The sequence below is a fragment of the Mesoplodon mirus genome, assembly GCF_964341445.2.
Source record: "Mesoplodon mirus genome assembly, chromosome: 9".
NCBI lineage: Eukaryota > Metazoa > Chordata > Mammalia > Artiodactyla > Ziphiidae > Mesoplodon > Mesoplodon mirus.
This window is the reverse complement of record NC_138985.1, coordinates 27332398-27355604: the sequence shown is the minus strand read 5'-3', so window position 1 is coordinate 27355604 and position 23207 is coordinate 27332398. Positions and strand designations below refer to the sequence as shown.

The 23207-nt window shown below is 45.0% G+C and overlaps 1 protein-coding gene across 4 annotated transcripts in view; it reads left to right on the top strand.

Annotated features, from left to right (window-relative positions):
• Positions 1-3350: 3350 nt before the first annotated feature.
• Positions 3351-23207, top strand: part of GLI3 (GLI family zinc finger 3) — a 281589-nt gene continuing 261732 nt past the window's right edge. The window contains exons 1-2 of one of the 4 annotated variants that reach the window (XM_082631920.1): positions 3351-3458; positions 18050-18214. In XM_082631920.1, the coding sequence (XP_082488046.1) occupies positions 18091-18214 (124 nt within the window). In that variant the 5' untranslated portion in view covers positions 3351-3458; positions 18050-18090. Of the gene's footprint in view, positions 3459-3714; positions 3738-4164; positions 4261-14714; positions 14910-18049; positions 18215-23207 lie in introns of those variants that run through there. The other 3 variants (XM_082631922.1, XM_082631919.1, XM_082631921.1) reach the window with 3 other exon arrangements.

Sequence of the window (23207 nt, the reverse complement as noted above, 5' to 3'; positions counted from 1 at the left end):
CAAGGTGATTATTCCCTGGGAATGCAAACAGTAAGACGGACTGTGTAAAATGCAGCTGCCTCTGGCCACCATCCTTGGTTGCCTAAAAAACATTTGCATGAAGTGTGAATAAAGCCTAACTGAAAGACGGAAACAGGACTTGGCTGACATTGCTTGAGCCCCTGGATCCTACCTTGCCTGAAACCTACCTAGACACTTCTGGACTTTTCAGTCAACAAAACTGGGAGCTTATCAATACACATGAAATGGTACTTGGAATTCCCCAATAATTAAGAGGGGGCTTATGTGAAGAGAGATGGAAGAGCTGTAATAGTAAGTGAGGGCAAGAAGAGTCATTGGGATAAGCACATGTGACAGGGCAAAACAATACAGAGGAGCATGCCAAGTTTGTTCTCAGGTTCATCCTTTGGCGTCTCAGTTGCAGATCCTTCATCCTCTTCTGTCACTTTCAGTATTTTTATGGGTTGAATTGTGTCCCCCCAAAAAGATATGTTAAAGTTCTAACTCCTGTACTCTCTCAGAAAGTGATCTGATTTGGAAACAGGGTTGTGGAGATGCACTTAGTTAAGATGAGGTCATGCTGGAGTAGGGTGGGCTTCTAATCTGACTGGTGTCCTTAGGAAGAGGAGAGAGAGAGAAACAAAGGGAGGACGCCATATGCCTATAGCGTCAGAGGTTGGAGTGAAGCAGTAGCAAGCCAAGAAACACCAGGGACTGACAGACATCACCAGAAGCTAGGAAGATGCAAGGAAAGACCTTCTCCTAGAGGTTTCAGAGGGAGCATGGCCTTGCTGAGACCTGAACTTCTAGCCTCAAGAACTGTGAGACAGTGGATATCTGTTGCTTTAAGCCACCCAGTTTGTGGTCCTTTGTTATAAGCAGCCCTAGGAGACTCATACTAAGATCTTCAAGTCTCCTACTTCATCCAATTTGTTGCCAAAAGACATACAAACAAAAACTGTCTTATAAGCTTGATCATTTTGAAGACATATATATATATATATATATATATATATATATATATATATATATATATATATATGTTAAAATGTCCTAGGACATTTGCGTTTGAAAAGAGAACTGATGAAAGCTGTCAGTAAGTGACTCTATAATGGTGGAATTTTAGACATGGACGAAGGCCTGTAAATCTGTATGTGCCTGTTTATCATTGCAAGGAGGTTACACTATTGAGTGTCAGGGTGACTTTGGGGTTTTTAGAGCTGTCTCAGGAGCCATTGAAGAAAACCAGGCTAGGAGGCTGGGCCCTGAGACCCCACCCAACTGCAACCAGAGTAGCTTTCTTTTGTATTTTGGGATTCCACACAAGATTTCCTTTGGAAAAATAATTTTTGTGTTAATATAGATTGAAAGTCGTTGCATTATGGCAGTATTTAACTCACACGAGGGCTAACCAAGTTTTTTATTTCCGCTACTATTTCTGCCAGATGTTCCCACTCACATATATGTTTACCACTAAAGCAAAAAACTGTTCATTTCTGTCTAGAATCTAAGGTGAGGACACAGGGACACACAGGAGACACCAGCTTTTTTTCTCCTCTTGTTTTTAGCTATTCTGATGGGCATAAGGGGGAAAGATGAACTGCTTTTTCTTTGTTCTTGTCTTTTTAAAACTGAGAATCAAGATCTTCATGATCCAAAATGTGCAAAAGACTTTTAAGTAAAAGTCAAAATGTCTAGTTTATTCCAGTTGTTGATTTATTGGCTGTCTGTCTCCTTTTTATTTATTTTTTTGCCATTGGGTGAACAGAGGAGGCCATCAGGATGTATTATTTGCATTCATGTGATTGAGGCAGAAGCAGTACTTGAATACAAAAAAATACTGTGACTGATGCTGGAGTATATACGGGAAGTATAATAATAATTCTTACACATTTGTGTCCCTTTCTACTTTCACACGCATTATCTCATTGGAAACCCTTACAAATCCTGGGAGGTATGCGGCCTGGTTTTCCTATCACCATCCCACAGATGGGCTCAGACAATCCTCCTGGGCCTAAGGCCAGTTAGTGAGGGGAAGCTGGGACCACCACCCATGTATCCTGAGACCCCTGCTCTGTATGATGAGTCAGTGGTGAGTTTTTTTTTTTTTTTTTCCAAGCATGGTGAGGTAGAGAGAGAAATCGTAAAATGAATGGCTAAAAAGGACCTTCAGTCCTCCTTTATCTTCACTGCTTCTACCATAAAAGCTTAAGGCAGGGTCTGCTTTTGTGGAGTCTTTGAGATAAGCAACAAGTCCCAGGAAACAAATAGTGAATACCACCATCAGTTCCCTTCAAAATTCTCCAGTTAAGCATTTGAATCTCAAAATGCTCTTCATATCCTATAGCTAATCGTTCATCCACCTACGCTGTTCCTTCAGTTAAGACGCTCCTCGTGTCAACACAAGTGCACCCTGAGCTCCGAGGCGCTGCTGGCGGCCGGTGGGTGGGTGGGTGGAATCTCAGTTACCCAACGAAGAACGGATTTGGGGATGCCACAGGGGTTTTCTTTCCATTCTTTTTTTCCCCCTTTGTTTCCCCCCATGGGGACTCTCTTTTTTGGGTTACAGGTCCAGGTTGAGTACACTGAAAGGGAACAGATGGATGCAGGCTGGCCGGTTGAGAATAGAGGGAAAATAATTTTTTTCTGGTATGGGCCGCTGAAAATCAATCAGGGACAGAGACACTTTGTAGCTCAGGGAAAAGCACCACGTTGGAGTCCAGGCTCCAAGCCCGGGGTCTTTGTTTTTGTGTCCTTTATAAAGTAGCCCATGGGGACAGCAGGCTGTGTAGTGGGAGGTCCCACTTCCCAGATTTGGCCCCAAAGGGCAGATGAGTCCGGTGGAGAGAAAAACCCTGAACTTTCAAAAGCATCCTCCGGAGAAAAGGGGAGTTTCAGGGTTGGCCTGGGGAAATGTACAAGGAGTGGGCGAGCCAAGGAGCGGGGGTTGTGATCAGAGAGGCCTTAAAAGAAGAAAAAGGGAGCCCAAACTGGGAGCGGGGAGAAAAGGGAGCGGGAGAGGCGGGCTGGGAGGCGAGGGGATCTGGGAGACGCTGCCGGGGCGCGCTGGGCGCGGGCCGGCGGGGGCGTCCCGGCAGTGTGGCGAGCGCGGGCGGGGACGGCGGCGGTGACCTCACGCCCGGGCCCCCTTCCCCTCGCCGGGTGGGTGGGGCCTCGGCGCGCCGAGCGGGCGCGGGGTCAAGGAGGGGGAAGAGGAGGAGCAGGCTTGAATGTGTCCGTGTGAGGATCGGGGAGGGGCGGAGGAGGCGGAGGGCGGGGAGGGAGCGCGCGCGTGGCTCGGGGCGCCCGGGCTCCCCCCCCGCCAGCCCCCGACCCCGGCCCGCGCCGCCTCTTCGCCACCGCCCGCGTCGCCGCTGGGACCCGCTGCGGGCGCGGGGACGCGGCGGGCGGGGAAGCGCGGGCACCCGGCGCGGCCTGCAGGGAGCGAGAAAGCAAAAGTAAGGCGAGCCGCACTCCTCCAAGTTTTCCCAACTTCGCCCCCTGCGGCGGCAGGCGTCCTGCTGCTCGGCGCGTCCCCACCGCGCCGCCGGAGAGGGGCCGAAAGAAAAGGGACGGGGCGGGGGCGGGGGAAGAGGGAGCACGAGCGAGAGCCGAGAGTCCGGCAACATCTGTTAAAACTTGGGGGAGGAGGAGCGCGGGGAGGAGGAGGAGGAAGAGGAGGGAAGGAGGGAGCGCGAGGGAGGGAAGCGCAGAGCCGAAGAACAACTTTTCCACCCGTGAGTAGCGCAGGCTGCGCGGGTCCGGGCGGGGGGCGCCTCCAAGCCCGCGCGGGTTTCCAGGCCGGGATGGGACCTTCTTCCAGAAAGTCGATTGGATGCCAGGAGGGGAGTGCGGTGGGGGCTTTCTTTCTTTCTCTTTCTCCTCCCTCCCGCGGGTGAACCAAATCAGAACTGTCACTCAGGGCCTGTGAGTCAGAAGGGATCGGATTACACGATCCCTGAAACCGATGCCGGAGCCGCACGAGCGGGCGGGAGCGGGCAGGGGCAGCGCCACCGCCACCGCCGCCGGCGCGCTCGCATCCTCGCCCTCGCGCCCCCTCGCCGCCCCGACCCGCCCTCCCCGCGCGCCCGGCGGCCGCCTGCGCCGCACCATGCCCGCCGCCGGCGCCCCCCGCGCCCTGCCCGGACGCTCGCCGTAGCCCGAGCCGCCCGCGGCCGCGCGGAGCCCGGAGCTGCCCGCCCGCGCCCCGGACGCGGGTCTATGGGAAGTTCGGGGACTTGACAGCCGCCGCCGCCGCAGGTACGTCCCGCCCGAAGTTCTTTGTTTCGCGGGGCTCCGCACCCGGGAGCCCGCTCCGGCGGCCGCGCCCGCGCCTCCGGGTCGACGGGGGGGGGTCCCCGACGGGGGGCGCGGGAGGAACTGAATATGGCTGTCCAGAGGCGCCCAGATTTCGGGAGCAGCGGGTAAGGCGTCGGAGCGAGTGTTCCCTTCGCCCCCTCCTGCTCGCCTTACCAGCGTCTGAGTCGGCGGCCATCCGGAGACGGACTGGAGAATTTCACCTCCCGAAGTTGGGGCAGGGCGGGGTGGGGGCAGAAGTTTGCAGCAGCCGCGGCGACGGCGCCCCAAGCCCCCACTCCCCACCCCGAGGGCTTAAAGGAACTCCGCTAGCCCCCGGGGCCCCGGCGCCCGCCTTCGCACTGTTGCATCCCCCCCGGGGGGCCCGGCGCGGAAGGCGGCGGGCGGCGAGGTGGGTGCGCGCGGGGAGCGCCGCGGCGGGGGCTTCCTCCAGCCTGCGCTTCCCATCCGAGGGAGGCGCGCCTCCGTCCTGAGAGAGGAAAAGTGAAAGCTGTACCATCTGTGGATGATTTGGTATTCTTTCATTTCTTTTCTTTTCCAGGGACAGCATTAAAAAAAAAAAAAACAAAAGAAAGAAAAGCACTAGAAGCTGCAGGGAGTGAGCGGTGGAAGTTGGGCGGGGGGTAACCGTGGCCCCTGCAATAATCATTTAAGAGGCCGCATTTTCACCGAGCAGAGTTGGGTATGAATCACTCTGCAGGGGACAGTTACTTTTTGCAGTTGCAGAGGGCACAGGGCCGGGAGGAGGTGGAGAGGGAATAAATATTTACCCAAACTTGGAGAGTTTGTGAAGCGACTTCTAAGCAGATTGCCAGATGCCGAAGCTCCACCGCACACCCAGGCCTTTTATCCTCCCCTGAACTTTGTGCTCACGTCCCTGATTACACCTCCTTTGGGAGATGCCATCCCGAGAGCAGCTGGACCCACGCTTCCCTTGCTGACCCCGTGTAGACAGAGTATGAAGGAGGCATCCTCCCCGCAACTCCTCCCGCCCGCCCCCAGGGTCTCATCTCCGGGGTGTGCAGTCCCGAACAGACTCCGGCCTTGGGTACAGCGCTCGTGGCCCTCTGCCAGTTTATATGTACATATATTTATGTAAAACATTTTCTCCCAGCTCTCTGCCAGCTGTTCCACATTTTCCAGCTGCCATTTCAGTTTGAAATGATGGACTGTCCGCATCTCCAAGTAAAAGAGCCCTTTAGTCGGAGGTATGGAGGGTCGGCCGCTGTGCAGAGATGTGCGCAGTGCCATTTGTCGGACTGGTTCTAGAAAACACCTTCTGCTCTCCTTTATCTTTCTTCCTTCTTCTCCCCAGTTCGTCTCTGCAGAGCCCTTTGCTGGAAATTCGCGGTAATTAGGCTTTTCCCTCCCTATGTGATTTTGGACGGAATTGGGATGTTTTTGAGATCCCTGAAATAAGTGTCTGTTGGAAATCAATTAACTTTTAAAAAGCGTTCCAGCTTGAGTGCCTTGGGCATGGCCGGTGTGGCCCTCTGCCATGGTCCTTTCTGTCTGTTTAAGGAAGGAACTATTCATGGTCCCCATGTTACACTTTTTGTGTTGTTTGAAGTCTTAGCATATTATAGACGGAAATCTTCAAGAATTGGCCTAAAGTATTAATTTTGAGTATTTATGTAATTGCTCTGTAATTTGAATAGGTGCCTTATTGATTGATTCCTGTAATTATTTCATTTAGGTTTTAAATTAAAAATTAATAATGGTCTGACAGTTTCTTAATTACATGTGTCAAGATTATTTTGAAGGAGGAAAATGCTATGTTTCAAAGTAGTGAAATAACCTCAAAATCGCTTCATCTTTCTGAAGCAGAACAGTATTTCAGTTGAGGGGCTTTATTAAAGCAGTGGTGATTGGCTTTACAATGTAAACTGTGTGAAGTATCTAAATAATTTGTTTATGTTAGGAAATATTGGTCTTAACCTGGTACACAAACACTTTGGCCAGTTGGACTATAGTCAGACCTGAAACAAACATGAACTAACATTTAAATTAGTTGTAATAGCATACTTATAGGGAGAAGAGGTTTATTTTATACTAAAAGCTATTTAATTAGAAACTGCCTGCCTAAGGGGAGATCCTTTGAGGGTATATGATTCTTGAAGTCAGCCTAGGGAAGCTTTGGTTTCAGATGCCTGAGTCAGTCCGATATGAGAGGTGTCCAGTGAAATTTCACACACGCAGAAGCACTTTAAACGGTATAGATTGTATTGTTATGAAAGGCTAGTAGATTCAACTTAGATACCTACGACTTCCTGGTACCTTTAACATGTTTATGTTCCTTGATCGAACCCTGACATAAACACATTTTTCCAGTATGTTGAAATTGCAAAGGACTACAGACAGAAATGAGAAAATTCAGTACTGATGAAAAATGACTCTGGTGAATTATTTCATTACTTATTTAATGAAACAGTCATTAATTCATCAGTTTGATGCCCAAGCCTAAAAGTTGAACTTTCCTTTGTTTCTTGGCCAGTTTTCTTAATTACCTGCATGCTGTAAGGGTTTCAGACTTCCTCTGTGCTTTGCCATTTAGGGGTCCTTACAATCTATGTGAGGTATCCTGCTTACTGAGATTCCCCTTGCCCCCCTGTTTTAAGGATAGGGTTTGGGAGTTTACGAAAGGAAACAATTTAATGATCATTGTGCCAGTGCACTCACTTATATGGAGACAGTCATGTACTAAGAAAAACCAGTCTTGAAGGAAAAGTGAATCAGTGAGTCATGAAATCCTCAAGAAAACCTTAGTAATGGAATGTTAATGCTTTTAGACTATAGTAGATTATCTTAAAAGTCAGCCTTTTCTTCTTTATGCAATTGTTGTAAATCCCCAGCTAAAGAATTCTTTGAAGGAGGTTTTAGTTTTGCTGGCATCCATATTCTATAGTCGGTCTGATTTGTTTTGGAAGACTCAAGAAATTTTCTGCCAACTTATATCATGAGAGTCAATTAAAATGCTGACATGACTGTAGAAGAAATTGTGCGTGCGTGTGTGTATGTGTGTGTGTGTGTGTGTGTCTATTTCATTTGTTAAGCACAAGATTCCACTCTAATAATGACTTCAGGTTGTCTTTTCATTAAAGGCTACTAAAAGATGCTGCCTTTCACTTCCTGTTGTCATTTTTCCAGATGAAAATTGATTTGTTCTAGTTTCAAAGCAAATAAAGGGAGACAGAATAAACAACAACAGGGCAGGGGGAGCACTACAAACTTTTCTCAAGCACTTCCAGTGTATTTTTCATCTCTCCTTGTATTTGATGGGCCTGTGAAATAGAGCTGTAGACTGGCGAAGACTTTAAATGAAATTTCACACTTTGATGATTTTTTTTAACTTTGATATATTGACAGCAAAAGGAGCTGCAAAGCTTTTTTATAACTTGAGCAGTAACGCCAAGCAGCAGTCAAACGTCTCTGTGCATTTGTGTTTAACTGCAGAAGAAAAACATGTCCGTGGGCAGTAGAGGTTCTTATCAACCCCCTAATCCCAGATCCCAGCAAACCTTGAGGGCATGCCTCAGATCTTGCTGAAATCACTGTAGACTCTCACAGTTTGCAGATTAAATATGCTATGTATTCCTGGCTCCAATAACAGGTTTATGAGCTCAATAAGCTTCCTGTTTTAAGATCCTTTTCTTAAGTTTTTAGAAGCTGTTAAAGGCAATGCTTTAACAGTAAGTGGTACTTGTTAATTTAGAGACACTCTAGATATTTCATGCTCTCTTTCGAAATTGCCAAAATTATGATTTTTCCATCTAAGGGCTGGTTTTACAGGGTTATAAGGGAAGGGGAGCTGTTGGGAAGAAATTGGATGTTAACTGTTGGCAAGTGTATTCGATTGCAAACCTTACATGGTGTCTCAGTTGTTTCAAGGCACTTTTCCTTTGCCTCGCCCCTTAAACTTAGACTTTTTCCACTTGTAATTCTAAATGCACTATATTTTAGTGCCACACTTCTTAGCTACTCATGACCACTTTCGGGTTGTTTTTTTTTTTCTTTAATGTGAAAGTGTTTTTTGTTCTGTGTGTGTATATTTCAACCCAACAAAACGTCCCAGAAAATCTATGGCTCTCTAAAGAAACTGAATGAACAGACCATTACCTAGTTAATAAGGTGGCATTGGAACATTCCCGTCCCCTCCTGAAAGGCAATATTGTGTTGAGCTCCACATATGCATCTGCAGTATCTGGAGTTGTGTCCTCACATTAGGGTGCGTTTGCATTTTGCATACGGAGTCATAATTAAAAAAGGGAAATACTCACATCATCGTCCAAGACGTGTCACGTAATTCCCAAGAGAACTCGAGCCAATTTTGTGCTTAAAGGTTATTCAATGAATGAAATTGTGAAAGCCCATTTGTCAAAGTACTGCATGGTTTCTGTTAGTTTTCAAGCCCCAAATTCATTGTATGCCCGGCCAGCATCAGTCATCAGGGTATTAGCGCTGCCTTCAGGCCATGTGGCCCAGCACTTCTTCACACCATTATAGCCTTGAAAATGTACTTTGTCGACTTGTAGAATTACTGCTCTGATTTCTGCTTGGCTGGGTTTGAGGTAAGTCCCCTCCCTACCTTCTAGCTGACTGTAATCCTTGCTTTCTTTTAAACCTCCTTTCCAGAGATTTAGGGGAAAACTTTCTTAAGGGCCCTATTGGCATCACACTGTGGTTTCGTTGTGGCATGCAGTGTACATGTAAATTGTACCTGCAGTAAATTGGATTGATTGCTAGCCTCAAACAGCTAGTGGGCTTTTCTTTTCTTTACTTTTTTTTTGGGGGGTGGGGATGATGGCATGTGTGTGTGTGTGTGTGTGTGCGTGTGTGTGACACAGGAGTATGTTTGAAACATCAGCATTTGTTAGTATATTTGGGTAATTTTTATGCTGCAAAATGAAATTAAATAATGGGAGATAAGTGTTCTTTTATTTAAATCTCTGGCTCTTGGAGTACCTTCAGAAGGGAGTGTGACATCTTATTTGTTTATTTTCATGTGGAAATCTGCAGCTTTATCTACTTGAACTTTTGGGGGAGATTGCATAAAACACCTAACAATATTCCAGAGTGCTGTACATTACAAACTATGGAGTTTTACAAAAAGAGACTGAAAACTCACAGTTCAGATGAAAGCTAATTCTCAAATTGTCGTAATGAAGGAATGAAGCAGTTAAACCATATTCTCGATTTCAGCTTGTGGTAGTTTAGAAAAGAATAATTCAGTCTCAAGGGAGTTACCTGTGTGTGGAGGAACCTCAGGCAGCAGCTCAAGAATGAAGCCTTAATGAACTAAGATGTATGGAAATCTGAATGGAGCGTGGACCAGGCCACGCCACTTCAGGACAACATCTGCTGTTTGAACTGTGAGGTTCAAATGAAATTCCACACCAGGGCATTTCACTGGGAGGGTGCATCGTTTGGTATAGTTTGCATTGGCGGTTTTGTACATGATTGGTGGGCAGGGGCCAAAAAGTAAGACAGCTGAAGAATTCTGCAAAGTTTATAGGCTGAGTGGACCAGGGGGTAATTGTTACTGAATAAGCCCTGATTAAAAATCCTTAAATTATGAAAAATGTGCTTTGCAAATTGCAGTTAAGATTCAAGAATCCCCAGTTTAAAAATCGGGAGGATGAAGTATGATGAACATACCAGACAAAAAAAAAATAAGTACCTTTGGGAGATCTCCAGCTGATTTTAACACCCAGCGGATATTGGTCTCATATTTGTGATGGTTTAAAAGTATATTCCTATTCATAGAACATGTATTCTACTCTCTGAAGCTTGATTGTAAAGGAACACCTGATTCTAGGAACCAAAAGTTTTAGAAGTTCTCTAAGAAGGATTTTTAAATTTAGGGCTTTTTTTCTTCTGAAAATGTGTGAAAACTTTTAATTCCTGTACACCTTAGGGAAGTGAGACAAGGGTCACCTTTGATCAGTCATGCTGTTTTCGTGATATATGTAGGTTTAAGGGAAATGCAGTTTTCATGAGCTTAGCGGATCTATAGACCGATAACTGACTTAAAGATCTCCTTTTCTGTCTGAGGATTGTCTGTCTCCAGCAAGCCCACAGAAAGTCGGGGTGCCAGCTCATTCCTTCCTGGCACCTGCTATGCAGGGCACTTCCTGCAAAGCCTAACCAAAGTACACGGAACTGGTGTTTCGTAGTTTTTGCAAAACTCCGAAACAGTAACAAGTATTAAATAGAGACCTTTACCCTTCAAATGTTTCTCATAAAGTCCTCCTGGCAGCAGAGAAAGTCAAGAGTAGCTGATGATCTTTCCTTTTAAATACACATGGCAGAAAAGTAAAACTGGCACGCAAAGTGTAATTTGTGATTTTAACGCTAGTAGCAATGATGACTTCACGTCAAATATGCTTTTCAGTAGTTGAAGTTAAATATATGGGTTTCTTAAAAGTTGAGGTGTAGTTAATCTACTAAAACCAAACTCAGTCCATAGCCAGGCAATTATTTCCCCATAGAGTAATTCCATTCCCTTTCGAGGGACGTCTGTCATGAACAGTTTATCTGAGATTAGGAGCTTCAGAAACTGGGAAAGAAAGATCCGAAAACAATAGGCAGCAGATTTGGGGAACCTTCTAGGCTACGAAAGACCATTTTTGGCAACTTGAACAGATAGGAGCTTTCTTACTTGCAGTTACGGCTTTAGGCTTTCCTAATCATGGGGGTGGGGGGAATCACAGTAAAGGTAAAATAATTGCACATTTAAAAATACTATAGCTAAAAATTCATGAAGATTTCATAAAGAACTTATGGAGTTGAGCTTGCAGGAAAGAAAGGCAGTGCAGACGGGAGGGAGAGGAAGCCTTAGGAATCTTGGGAACTGTTGGTGTGTCACAGAAGTTATGCATATCTAATTGATTTTAGGTTCAGAAAGGTATTTTGAGCACCAGGAAACATCAACCACATTACCAACCTATAAGAGCTTTTCTATAAAGCATGATTACATGAAATCCACTGAAATGTTTCAAATTCCCTAAATTTTGCTCATGGAAACTCACGCTATTTCTCACTTCCAGAATTGCTCAAAAGTTAAAATCAGCATTAGTTTGTGCTTCTTGATTTTCAAAAAAAAAAAAAAAAACTTTTCCTAGAGCAGTCATGTTCTTTAGGAACTGAATTTTAATGCTGCAGGAAGGTATAACTATTTAATAGGAATTTTACCTAAATGGCTGCTCTCAGACTAGTGTCTTGTAGGAGCAGGTAATCTGCTAGTAAGTAATACAGTATGAGAGAAATGTCACTTTTCAGTGTTATGGTGGCAGCTCCTTAGAAATCCTTACACAGGCTGGTTCTTTTGGATTTTTGAAATATTAGCATATTAAGAAGGTCATTCAGCTTGTACATATACGGGCAGGTGTAAGTAAAGGTACTTTCTCTGGAGGAAAGTCTTATTCCTCTTGAGCAAAGGGTTCCCTGGGTTGCAGAGAATCATTACTCACTTAAGGCCTAATCGCCATGCTGTTGTATTTAATAGGAATTTTACCTAAATGGCTGCTCTCAGACTAGTGTCTTGTAGGAGCAGGTAATTTGCTAGTAAGTAATACAGTATGAGAGAAATGTCACTTTTCAGTGTTAATGGTGGCAGCTCCTTAGAAATCCTTACACAGGCTGGTTCTTTTGGATTTTTGAAATATTAGCATATTAGGAAGATCATTCAGCTTGTAAATATACGGGCAGGTGTAAGTAAAGGTACTTTCTCTGGAGGAAAGTCTTACTCCTCTTGAGCAGAGTTCCTTGGGTTGCAGAGAATCATTACTCACTTAAGGCCTAATCGCCATGCTGTTCAAAGTGCCGCTCTTCCTCCTGGAATGCCTCTTTTTTCTGATCCCTCCTTGGCAATAGCTGTTTTAACCCATCAGAAACTGATCAGGTTGCCACGAATCAGGCTTTTAACTTAGTTGTTTTAAATCTTTAAATGCATTAAGAAAAAAAAAAAAAAAAAGGAAAACCCAAGTTCAGGCCACTGAAAAATAAACCAGCTGGATTAGGGAAATAAATGAAGTAGTCTGCTGTTCACAAAGGCTGCATTATCAGTTTAGAACTACTGTTTCATTTCACCTTCGATTAGAGAGTCGTTTTATACCGTCCAAACATCATTTCAGACATTGGTTTTAGCACTGGCGCTTCCTTTTGAACATTGTAAGGGTTTAACCCATCATGGAATCCTGCTTGTATGCGCATTCCCAGGGTTCACTGCAGAGATCTGCAAGGGGAAAGGCTGATTTTTGCACATGTTCCCAGAATTGTGATTTCTCACGCTCTCCATTTACTGTCTAAAGCCTCGTGGTTAAGGTTGAACTTTGGAACCCCACTGAGGGCCCTCCTCCCCGAGAGCCCATGAGATGGGTCTGTGCCTACACCATTCACAACACCTAATCTATGTAGGGCGGCTGATGAAGGAACAACATTTGGAACAGGGTTAAGAGCCGGTGGAGCGAGTTAGAAGTTTGGTGAAGTGACGCACACAGCCAGGGGTTTCCTGAAGACGTCAAGGGTTCCGCAGTGTTGTAGTGCCGAAAAGAGGGTGTTGCCTTGCAAAGTGCCCTGAAAGTTGCCTCTCTCCCCGAATTCAGCCAGTGAAGCAGCTGTGTGACTGCGTGCAGGGCGGCCACCGACCACTGTCTGCTGGAGATGCTGCCCGGTTGTGCCGAGAGTTTTCCAGCGCCCGGGGAGCCGGTGACCGGGGTGATGCAGAGTGCAGAGGGTTGCTCTTTGGGCGGCGGAGGCCCTGCGGGGTTCCGATCGTCCGGCCCCTGCTCTGCGCTTTCCGGGGGGGGTGGGGGACGCTGCCGGAGGGCGGGTGCGAGCGGGGCCGGCCGATTCCGAGGAACAAGCGCTGCGCGGCCGCGGGGCGCGGACCGGGAGCTACGGCCGGGTCTGCCTGCGCCGGGGAGGGAGGAGACGGCGAGGCGGGCGCCCCGGGGCCGCCGCTGCACCGACTGCGACCGCGTGCGGGGAGGGGGGCCCGCACGGCGACGCCGGGATCCCGGGGGTTGGGGAGGCGGCTGGGACGCGGAGACGCGGCCGAGGTGTGAAGACGCGGACCCTGGAACCGTGCGGGGAACAGAAGGGAAGCTGGCGTGGAAGCGCAGGTTGCGTGCGCTCCCAGGGAGCAGTGACCACAGCCCACTGCTTACTAAATGGAAAAAGAATCACACAAATGACATCTTATCTTTGCAAAGATGAAAGTTCTTGGTTTTTTTGGTTTTGTTTTGTTTTTGTATTTTTAAATTGCAGCTCCAAGTGGCCACTCTAAAGAGAGGGCCACCCGAGGCTTTGCAGGGGTGGGGTGGGGGAGTGCCGTTTCCAGTGCAGGTCTTCCCCCCTCCCCGCCATTTCTTCAAATTAGTAATAAATGTTGCAACTTTTCTTTGGCTGCCTTTCAAGTGGAGACATGCACTACAGCATCACCTGGTCAGTGGCTCCAGGATAGGATGTCTCATTTGGTAGGAGATTGACGCAAGTTCAGATTTATAATCTAGAAAGGAAAGACCCTCCTGTGGGCAGGTTGCTAGTAGGAGAGGGATTAGTTTTAAAAGAGGGTCTGGAATTAATTGTGCCCTGGGTTCAGGCTTCGGGAAAATTACAGAAGGATCAGGGACAGCTGAATGAGGAAAAGCCATGACTGTTTGCTTTCAAGAAGGCATTTTCATTCCTGCATTTTACCTATGAAACGTCAGGCTTTAGCAGGTCTATTTAGCAGAGCAGTTTTTCTTGGCTGCAGGGGTTTTCTGTTTTGTTTTGTTTTTGTTTTTCCCATATACCCAAGCTGCTGGGACTCAAACATCAGCTACAAATAGTTTTTCTTTTTTCTCTTTTTTTTTTCATAAAAAGTCAAGGGGCATGCCAGCAAATCTTGCATGTAATGTTACAGTGGTGAAAAGGACTGAGGGAGAACAGTTTGGCCCTGAAAGAAAGGGAGCAGGGTCTAAAAGTCTCATTTCATTCACATCTAAAAACCAGTGGCATGTTTTCCTCAGAGAAAGATCTTTGAAGTGAAGCAGAACTGCAAAGTTTTCCTTGAGAGTTACGTTCTAAATAAATTATACTTTATTATTTAGGAAACGCCAGATTTTATAAGGAGTCCTATAGGCTACGGCCCTAATTCTTTATGTTTTAGGATTCCATCAGGAATGTTTACTGGTCCCTTCTGTACCTCATGCTTTCCTGTATCAACTCAGGACTGAGTTTCCCAACTCGGCTGAATATTCTATGAAAAAATTGCCACCCCAGCTAGAAGCAGGCACTCTTTTCTGCTCCCTAACTCTTGGTGCAGAGTTTTGATGAGGTGTGAGAGTCTAGAATGTTAAAACTTCTTCCTTTAGGGCTTCCTTGGTGGCACAGTGGTTAAGAATCCGCCTGCCACTGCAGGGGACATGGGTTCGAGCTCTGGTCCGGGAAGATCCCACGTGCCGCAGAGCAACTAGTCCGTGCGCCACGACTACTGAGCCCGTGTGCCACAGCTACTGAAGCCCACATGCCTAGAGCCCGTGCTCCACGACAAGAGAAGCCACCGCAGTGAGAAGCCTGCGCACTGCAATGAAGATCCAACACAGCCAAAAGTAAATGAATAAATAAATGTATTAAAAAAAAAACCCCAACTTTCTCCTTTGTAACTGACAGGGACAAAGTTGGGTTTTTATCAGTAAACTAAGCTGATATAGTTTATAGGGATATACAGGAAGCAGATGTCTGCCTTGGCAAGTTGCCATTTTTATAGCCTTGTTCCAAGCATAAACCACACTTTTAAATAATTAGTTACTAACTAATGAGATCCAAAAATAAGTTGTCAAAATAGAAGAAGGGGGTAGACTTTTGAGTGACCAAGGGTCTATTTTTAAAAAAAATCCATTTTGAACAGGGGGTGGGGGGAGGAATTAGTGTTCTCCAAGACCATTAATTAGTGCGATTTCAATCAGCGCCTGGGGCTTTACCTCTTCTCACTGAGCCTCTCTCTGGTGATGAGTATTTGGAGGGTTTTTATTGCTTTGTTAAAATGAAGTCTTTTGCTTGGGGGGAAAAACCAACAACTCCAAAAACCAAGTTTGTCAAGGAGCTTTGGTGACTTGTCTCCTCAATACTATTAATTAGTTCCCTCTCCTAAGGAAGAGACAAGAATCCCATCTCTTCATGGTTTTTTTTTTTCTTTCCCCCCTCTGGTCCATTAGCTTGTTTCTGTGTCCAGTATTCGTAAACTCCATCCAGATTCGACCGGTAAAACTGTATTTGTGTTCTGAGGGAAACAATTATAGTAAGTGCCCCTTTTTCTCCAAAATGGTTGAGAATGGAGTGTTTTGATTAATTAAATATTCCTATTAAAGTTTTTTAGTTTTGATATAATTTGCCAGTTTACAAAGAAACACAGGCTATAAAAGAAAAGATATGTAGCTAAATCTATGGCAATTAAGATTTAAGACACTGCTGAATTGTCTGGGTCACAGGATCATTGCTGGATCGCTTATTACTCAGTAAATATTCTTACAGGTATGAGGTGCTGGGTAGATAGCCCGGCCTTTGGAGTTTAGGGTTTGGAGGGGAAGACGGACATTCAACAAAGATTCCCGACCGATGCAGAGTTCATTGTTGGGATGGCAGTTGGGATAGGCTCTTTTGGGCTGTTGGAATTCAGTACTTCATTCATTAGTTCATCCAATCTGCCAAGACTTCAGTGAGGACCACCTACAGTATTGGGTACAGAGCAGCAAACAAAAAATATGTAGAGCAGTTGTCTGTGAGCTTCATTGAAACTGATAGTCACCAGTGCTGGTTCAGATAAAGGTTCCAGGGGTCACCGCAAAGACATCGGGGGTTGGACCTGCAACTCTGGATGTTTTGCAAGCACTGAAACAAGGCTGATTCAGGTGGCTTTTGTACCACTCTGAGAAACAGTGCCATGGAATGGGTTGAATTGTTCTGTGGCATGCTTTAAAAATGATATTTAAGTCAATTTGGGGGGGGGCATGCAAAAATTTAAAGAATCATTCTGAGATTGGTAGAGCTAGAAGGGGTGGTTGAGAATTTCTCCTTCAAGGGTTCTTTAACTGGTTTGGAGGGCCTGTGATCCCTTGGAAATCAAATGGACAGTTTTTTGTGCGCTTAAGGGGATTCTGGGGGGAGAGGGTCTGTAAGTTTTAACATATTCTTAAAGAGGACTGGACACCCCCCATTCCCACCCCCAAGGTGAAGTCCCACTGTGTGACACTGTCATGTGACAGATGAGGAAACTGAGGCACTGGACAACTCCAGGGGGTGCCAATCAGGCCCTCCCCTGTGGACTTGTGTACGGTGGCAGCCTTGAGAAAAGAAGGTCTATATTCCTTCACTGTTGTGATCTATGGGGGCTCTTTGAGGGATGTTTCTGAATTCAGAGTGGATCTTATAATTGATATGTACATTTAACCTAGGGCGTCTTTTTGCCTTTTTTATTCTAGAAAAGCTGTTCTTAAATAACTTGTGTGTTTTACAATGAATGCCACTGGATAATCAAGGAAAAGAAATGGAAGTTACTGGAAGAACTGGTGCTCCAGGGCCATGAGGCCTCTGGGCCTTCAGCTTTTCCAGTTACTTATCCCAGATTGCAGTTCCCTTGCAAGTTTGAGTTAAGGATGACTAAAAATCTTCCGTCTGGTACTTTAACTCTTTTAGTCTGTGAAGCACTTCCTTGTTTTATTTCTCTGATGCTTGTTTTGGTGGAACACGGTGGCCTCCGCTAAATGTAGAAAATAGGCAGGTGACTCCACGGAAGAAATGCCCACGATCTAGAGGGCTTGAGGGAAACATGGTAGAGAGGAGACTTGTCATCTTCTCTTGTATTCTTTGTAGGTGTAGATCATGACTGCCAAAAAAGAACATGAATCAAGCAGAGTGAAAATTGATGAATGATGAGTTAGGGCGATTATCACATGAATGAAGCTGGTGAAAGACAGACTAACTGCCCTTGCCTGTAGCTGAGTTTTAATATTTCTTAAGTGGTTCCAGCCTTTGCTGTGGGTGATCTTTTGCCTTTTCCTGTGGGATCCAGAGTGTGTTGTTCTATCACCTTTGTTTGTTTTAAAAATGTAACTTAAATGAACGGAAATGTTCTACTGTTTTAAGAAAGCTTAAAGAGTATGGTTTTCCTGAAAGAATTAAGTTTAAGCGGCATGTTGCGATTCACATATCTTGGTGAGGGAAGCAAAATCATTGACCAGAAGCCTCTGATTCAGAATCTTGAGTTGGGCTTGGATGGGAGAAATTGTCGGTCACTCTTTAAAGCATCTAATTAATAACTAAAAAACTTCCCTGGCTTGGAAGGTTATCCTATTGCCCCTTAGAAAAGCGGCCACCTTCTTATAAATGTTGGAGACATTTGTAGATGTGGCTTGAAGGAGTAATGTGACACTTGGATTTCTCGCCGTAAGCACAGCTGGAAATGGAGATATTTAGACCATTTAATAACAAATGCCCAGTAGGATTTTGGGAAAAGTCCCCCATTATGGACAAGTCCCTTTCTCCTCCTTTTGCACGTGTAGACAGAATTCGCCTGGCTTGTTACTAGCACTTTGAGGCCTTTTTGCAAGAAAGCCTGCGGGTAAGGGGCTTCCATATTTTGAACTGGCTGATGCCCTAGGCACCTCCTCAGGTGACAGGTGAAGTGGCCTTCGGAGTGGGATTTCCTTTTTCCCCTTCTTATTTGAAATTGATGGCGCTGCTGTTTTTGCAGGGGTTCCTGGTCGCCCAGAGCTGAAGTAATGAGAAGGCGTCATGGAGGCCCAGTCCCAGAGCTCCACGACCACTGAGAAGAAGAAAGTGGAGAATTCCATAGTGAAATACTCCACTCGACCAGACGTCAGCGAGAAAGCCGTGGCCTCCAGCACCACTTCCAATGGTGAGCGGCCACGGGGATTACCAGCAGTCAAGCCTTCAGTCCTTTTCTGTGCTCTGCATTCCTTGCGAGTTGAGCATTTGCACCTGGACCCGTGTTTGTGCTCTGAGAGCTGAAGAGTGCAGATGGAGGTGGAGGTCGGGGTGCGGGCTTGGGGTGGGCAGGCTTTAGCCATCTCTGTTTTGGCGCTGAAACTACACGTTTTCTTCCAAATTTGCTAATTCGAGATGTAAATGTGATAGGTTATTTATTATAGGAAGTTCCTGTTTTGGCATTTTGGAAATCATCTTGATGAGTCTGGCTGGGGTTCAAAATGCTTTGCATTTCACATGGAAACTCTCCCCTTGTCGGGATAATCAGTTATCAGTTATTACAAAAGACACAAGAGCTGCCTTGTCCAAATTAGTGATAGGGTCCCCTGCAGACCCCAAACCCTAAGGAGTCTGCTCTAAAGGATTTTAAAAATTGTTAACGGTTGAGCCTCATCTAGTTTCTGAGTTGCAGGTTTTGCTGTTGGCATATAAAAATTTAACGTCCTTAATTTGCGTTTAGAGATACAGAAAGCCAACTGTTTTACATGCTGTATGTTTTAATATTTTAAGCAAAGTGTTGAGAGGCATTTCAATTCAAGCATGGAGCACTGAAAATAAATTCCAGAGCCCCCTCTGGTAAAAACAGACTGAATAAGTTAAGAGTAACCTTCACTTCCTTTCCCTGCCTTTCGGCTCTTGAAGGCCAGCAGCGCCTTGGCTTTTTGTAGATTTCATAGCCACCCCTGGCCTCTGCGAATCGCTGTCCGCTTTGCCATGTGCCCTTAGGAAGAATGGGCTGGTCTCAGTCCTGGACACTGCCTACCTGGGTACAAGGATTTGCATCTGCTGAGCCAACCTGCTCCCTGCCTCCCTGTGCATTTATATTTTATTTATTCCAAAAAGATTTGACTAGGTTGATTTCCAATTTTTTTTTTTTTTTATAAATTTATTTATTTATTTTTGACTGCGTTGGGTCTTCGTTTCTGTGCGAGGGCTTTCTCTAGTTGCGGCGAGCGGGGGCCACTCTTCATCGCGGTGCGTGGGCCTCTCACTATCGCGGCCTCTCTTGTTGCGGAGCACAGGTTCCGGACGCGCAGGCTCAGTAGCTGTGGCGCACGGGCTTAGTTGCTCCGCAGCATGTGGGATCTTCCCAGACCAGGGCTCGAACCCGTGTCCCCTGCATTGGCAGGCAGATTCTAAACCACTGCGCCACCAGGGAAGCCCCTCCAATTTGTTTACATACAATGGGAGAGTGAGAATCTGCTTTGGAAGGTAACAGCCCAGAAGTGTAGGCTGTGAGGGCAGACATCCAGTGAAAAAGCTGCACCTTCCTGTCTGAACTGTGGCATTGCCTGGCCCTGCTCTCTGTGCCCATCCTGGTCCACAGTGTGTGCTGCTCTCTTTTCTCCTTCCCCAATGTCACCAGTGCGCACTGCTGGCTTGACCGGGCCAGGGGAGGGGCTGGCATTAAACCTTTCGGCTACTGAGTCCCATTTTGAATTGATTCTTAAGGGAGATCTATTTATGTCTGAGTTAAAATAATGAATTTACTTTACATACATACGAAACTATATTGCTTTCTTGATTCGTGGTCTTTCAGGTCAGAACTAGAGCTTATTTTAATAGAGCCAACTTTTTGCATTATTCCTGTGATGAGGTTATAGAAGGCATATTTTCTCCTTAAAAAAGCATGCTGTGGCCCTTGTTTCTTTTCTCTGGAATTTGTAAAAATTAGACATGTCTCTTATTTCAGAAATAGAATCAGTCTATGCCGTGTAGGTGATTTGGTAATTTTAATAGCAAATTTGTAGGAACAATCGCTTTCTGGATATCATGCTTCATGAAACATCAACGTTGGGTGATTTTTATAGCAGTGTGTGTGAGTGTCAGTGCGTGTGAATGAGTGAGCGTGTGTGTAAGTGTGTGCGTGAGAACAGGCTGCGCCACGTGGCGCCTCCATAAACCACTGTCCTTTCTGTGAATTTCAGCGGAGTAACAATAGCGATCTGTCCTTGTCAAGGTGCTGCCTCTTTGGCGATTCCGGCCACTGGACACCTGCTGGGCAGGTTTTTGGTGCTGTTGCATTTGTCTGGAGCTACTCTGACCATGAGTTCTGCTCATTAACCTGCTTAGGGTGACCAGGAACAGAACTAACCTAATCAGCCCAGCAGCCAGGAAGCCACCGGGGAACAAGCATCCAGGGAAGAAACAGTCATGGTTTATAAAAGTTAGTCCTTGAGTCCGAAGTAACCACAGAACTGACTCCGAAACCGAATTCCATGGGCTTCCCACCCTGATCAGCCTGGGTCCTTGAAGCACCTCCTAAATGGGTGTAAGACACGTCCTATCTTGGGGCAAAAACCTCAGGTTTGCAGGACTCCTGCGTGAATGATAGCTGTCCTAGAATCCTGTGAGCTCTGACCATTTTTTCAGTGTTCTATTTCTTGTAAGAGAGTGACTCCTTTTTGTTTTGGAATAACATAAAGAGCCAACCAAATAAAGGAACATGGAAGTGGTGTTTTTGAAATATCAATGGCAATCCTGCTGGAAGATTCCAGGAAAACCATCAAACAAGTTTAAAGATGGGAAAAATTGAGACAAAGGAAAATAAACTTTTTTCTTTGTGATTGCTTTACATAAGCAATGCTAATAATTGTAATGATTTTTTTTTTTTACAAAGTCCTCTGCAGGATTCATCTAACTAGTTCAGAGCCTCTTTATGGCCCCAGGATCATGCTTAGGAGGGTGTGGAATGGCCCAAATTCTTTGTTCTGCAAGCTTCTACCTGGTGGCACGCTGCCCTTTGCTCTCAGCTCTGGTCACACAGCTAGTCTGGGGGCTTTGGTCTGTGGTTTGGTTTGGGTTTAAGAGCTGGTATGGGGGGCAGGCTTCCAAAGGTTGGTATACTGTCATTGCTATGGTCATCCACCCGTCTGTCTATTCTGTCTGTCTCCCGTTCTGTCTTTTCTCTGCAAACATTTCGGAAGTGCTTGGATACCTCCACTGAGGCTCTTCACAAAAAGGAAATGAAAATTACTTGGATCCTATAATAGGGAGTACCAATTGCTACTGTTCCCAGGGGGTTCTTAGGCTTTCCTTACAAAGTTCTGCAATTCAGAGACTTGTAAATGAACAATGAAAAATGAGTTCGGCACCAAGATACATTACAGATGTAACCTGTGTATTTCTTCTCCCGTCCACAATTTCAAGATTAAAATAAAACAAACGAAAACGTTTTGCTATTGGCGCTGTGTTAGGTTGACTTAATTAACTTTTCCAGCCATTATGTGCTGCAATTTATTCCTGATTGTGAGCCTTCCAGCCAAACCATGCACATTCCTCTGCATGTCCTTACAGATCTGTTTTCTTACTTTTCTCAGCTGAGTATCTACTCCTAGAATAACAGTCATGCAGAGTTTTGTTTAAACGCACACATACACACGAACCAAAATGTATGGTTCAAAAACCTTAAACAACATTTTAAGGAAGGATTTGCCTTTTAACATTGAAATTTAAAATAACACAAGTGAAAAACTGTTCTAAATCTTCTATGGATAAAACACAGCCAAACTGATTTTTGTAACATTTAAGAACCTATATCAACATATGAAGCATTCAGTATACTTACTCAGGAACCACAATGTTTGCTTCATGTGTTATAGTTTGATTTTAAGCTCTAGTGTTATTTATTAAACATAAATGACAAAAGAGAAGACATTCAGTTTTCTGAATATTTGTTCAGTGCAACTGACATGTAAATGATCATTTTTGGCGTCCAAGATGGTGTCTTTCACATATAAAGTGTGCATTCATATATTAGGTGTCATTGTTTACTTAAAAATCTCAAATCTGTTTATATGCTAGTACCTTAAGTAAAATGCCTTAATGATCTGTTTTTTTCAGGTATGGATTCATTACTTTCCAAGCTCCATATTGTGTTTTGTAAATAATAGACATTTTTTTAATCTAGGTGTTCCAATGTATTAAACATTCTCATTGTCATATAAACTTTCCTTTAACGACTTGCAAATACTGACTTTTCAGTGTGAAGTGTTTTATTTCATTTTTGGCCTATGATTTTTTTTAAAGGAGTAATCTGATATTTCTTATTAACCTACCACTCTGCTTTAAAAAAGAAAGCAGTTAATAATAAGCATATGTAGGTCCTGGTTTGGGGATCTTTTATCAGATCTGATAGTTATTGGGAACATACCTTAAAGTGATAGAAAGCAGAAATTATCTTAATGGTGATGCAATATGAAACCAAAGTTGATAGATTAATAATGGAGAGGAAGTTCCCTGTTCACTTTGATTCTTTCAAAAGGAGGGCTTGGTTCTCCTCTGCTTAAAAAAAAATTCTTTGAGGTTTCTAAGGGGAAAGTGTTGTGGTTTGAAAATATGTAGGAGATACTTTTTTTTTTTTTTTTTAACTTTTGGTCACTTCCTGGCCTTGTGATTTTCTTTCAAACTGTCCAATAACTCCTATGAGTATTAATCAGGATATCTGTTAGTCTCCTGGCTGGGAATAATATGGCTCAGAATTTTGTTAAGAGTTGGGAATTCATCGGCTGTTCACCACCAAGATCTCTTGTCTCTTTTTGTCCTTTTTTATGGTAAGAGTTTATGTACCTAATTCTGCTCAGAAGTGGGTGGACAGTTCACACCAGAAAGCCTGTAGGTTGTGAGTTTTAGGTTTCCTGTCCCTTTAGATGTTCAATCCCTTTTTTCTTGGCCACATCCCATTTCCTTGCACATGACAGATGGACAGATGGATGGAAAGGACTTTCAGATAACGTGGTTTCACATTGTAGGGTGTTGGATAGGAGCACCCCTGGGGTTTGGGTTGAAAGTTTGGGCTGAGTTCTGGCAACACCAAGGACTAGCTTGATGCGTGTGGGCGAATTCGCTTCTCAAAGTCTCAATTTCCTCATCTGTTTAGCAAGATACTAATTAGGCCCACTTCA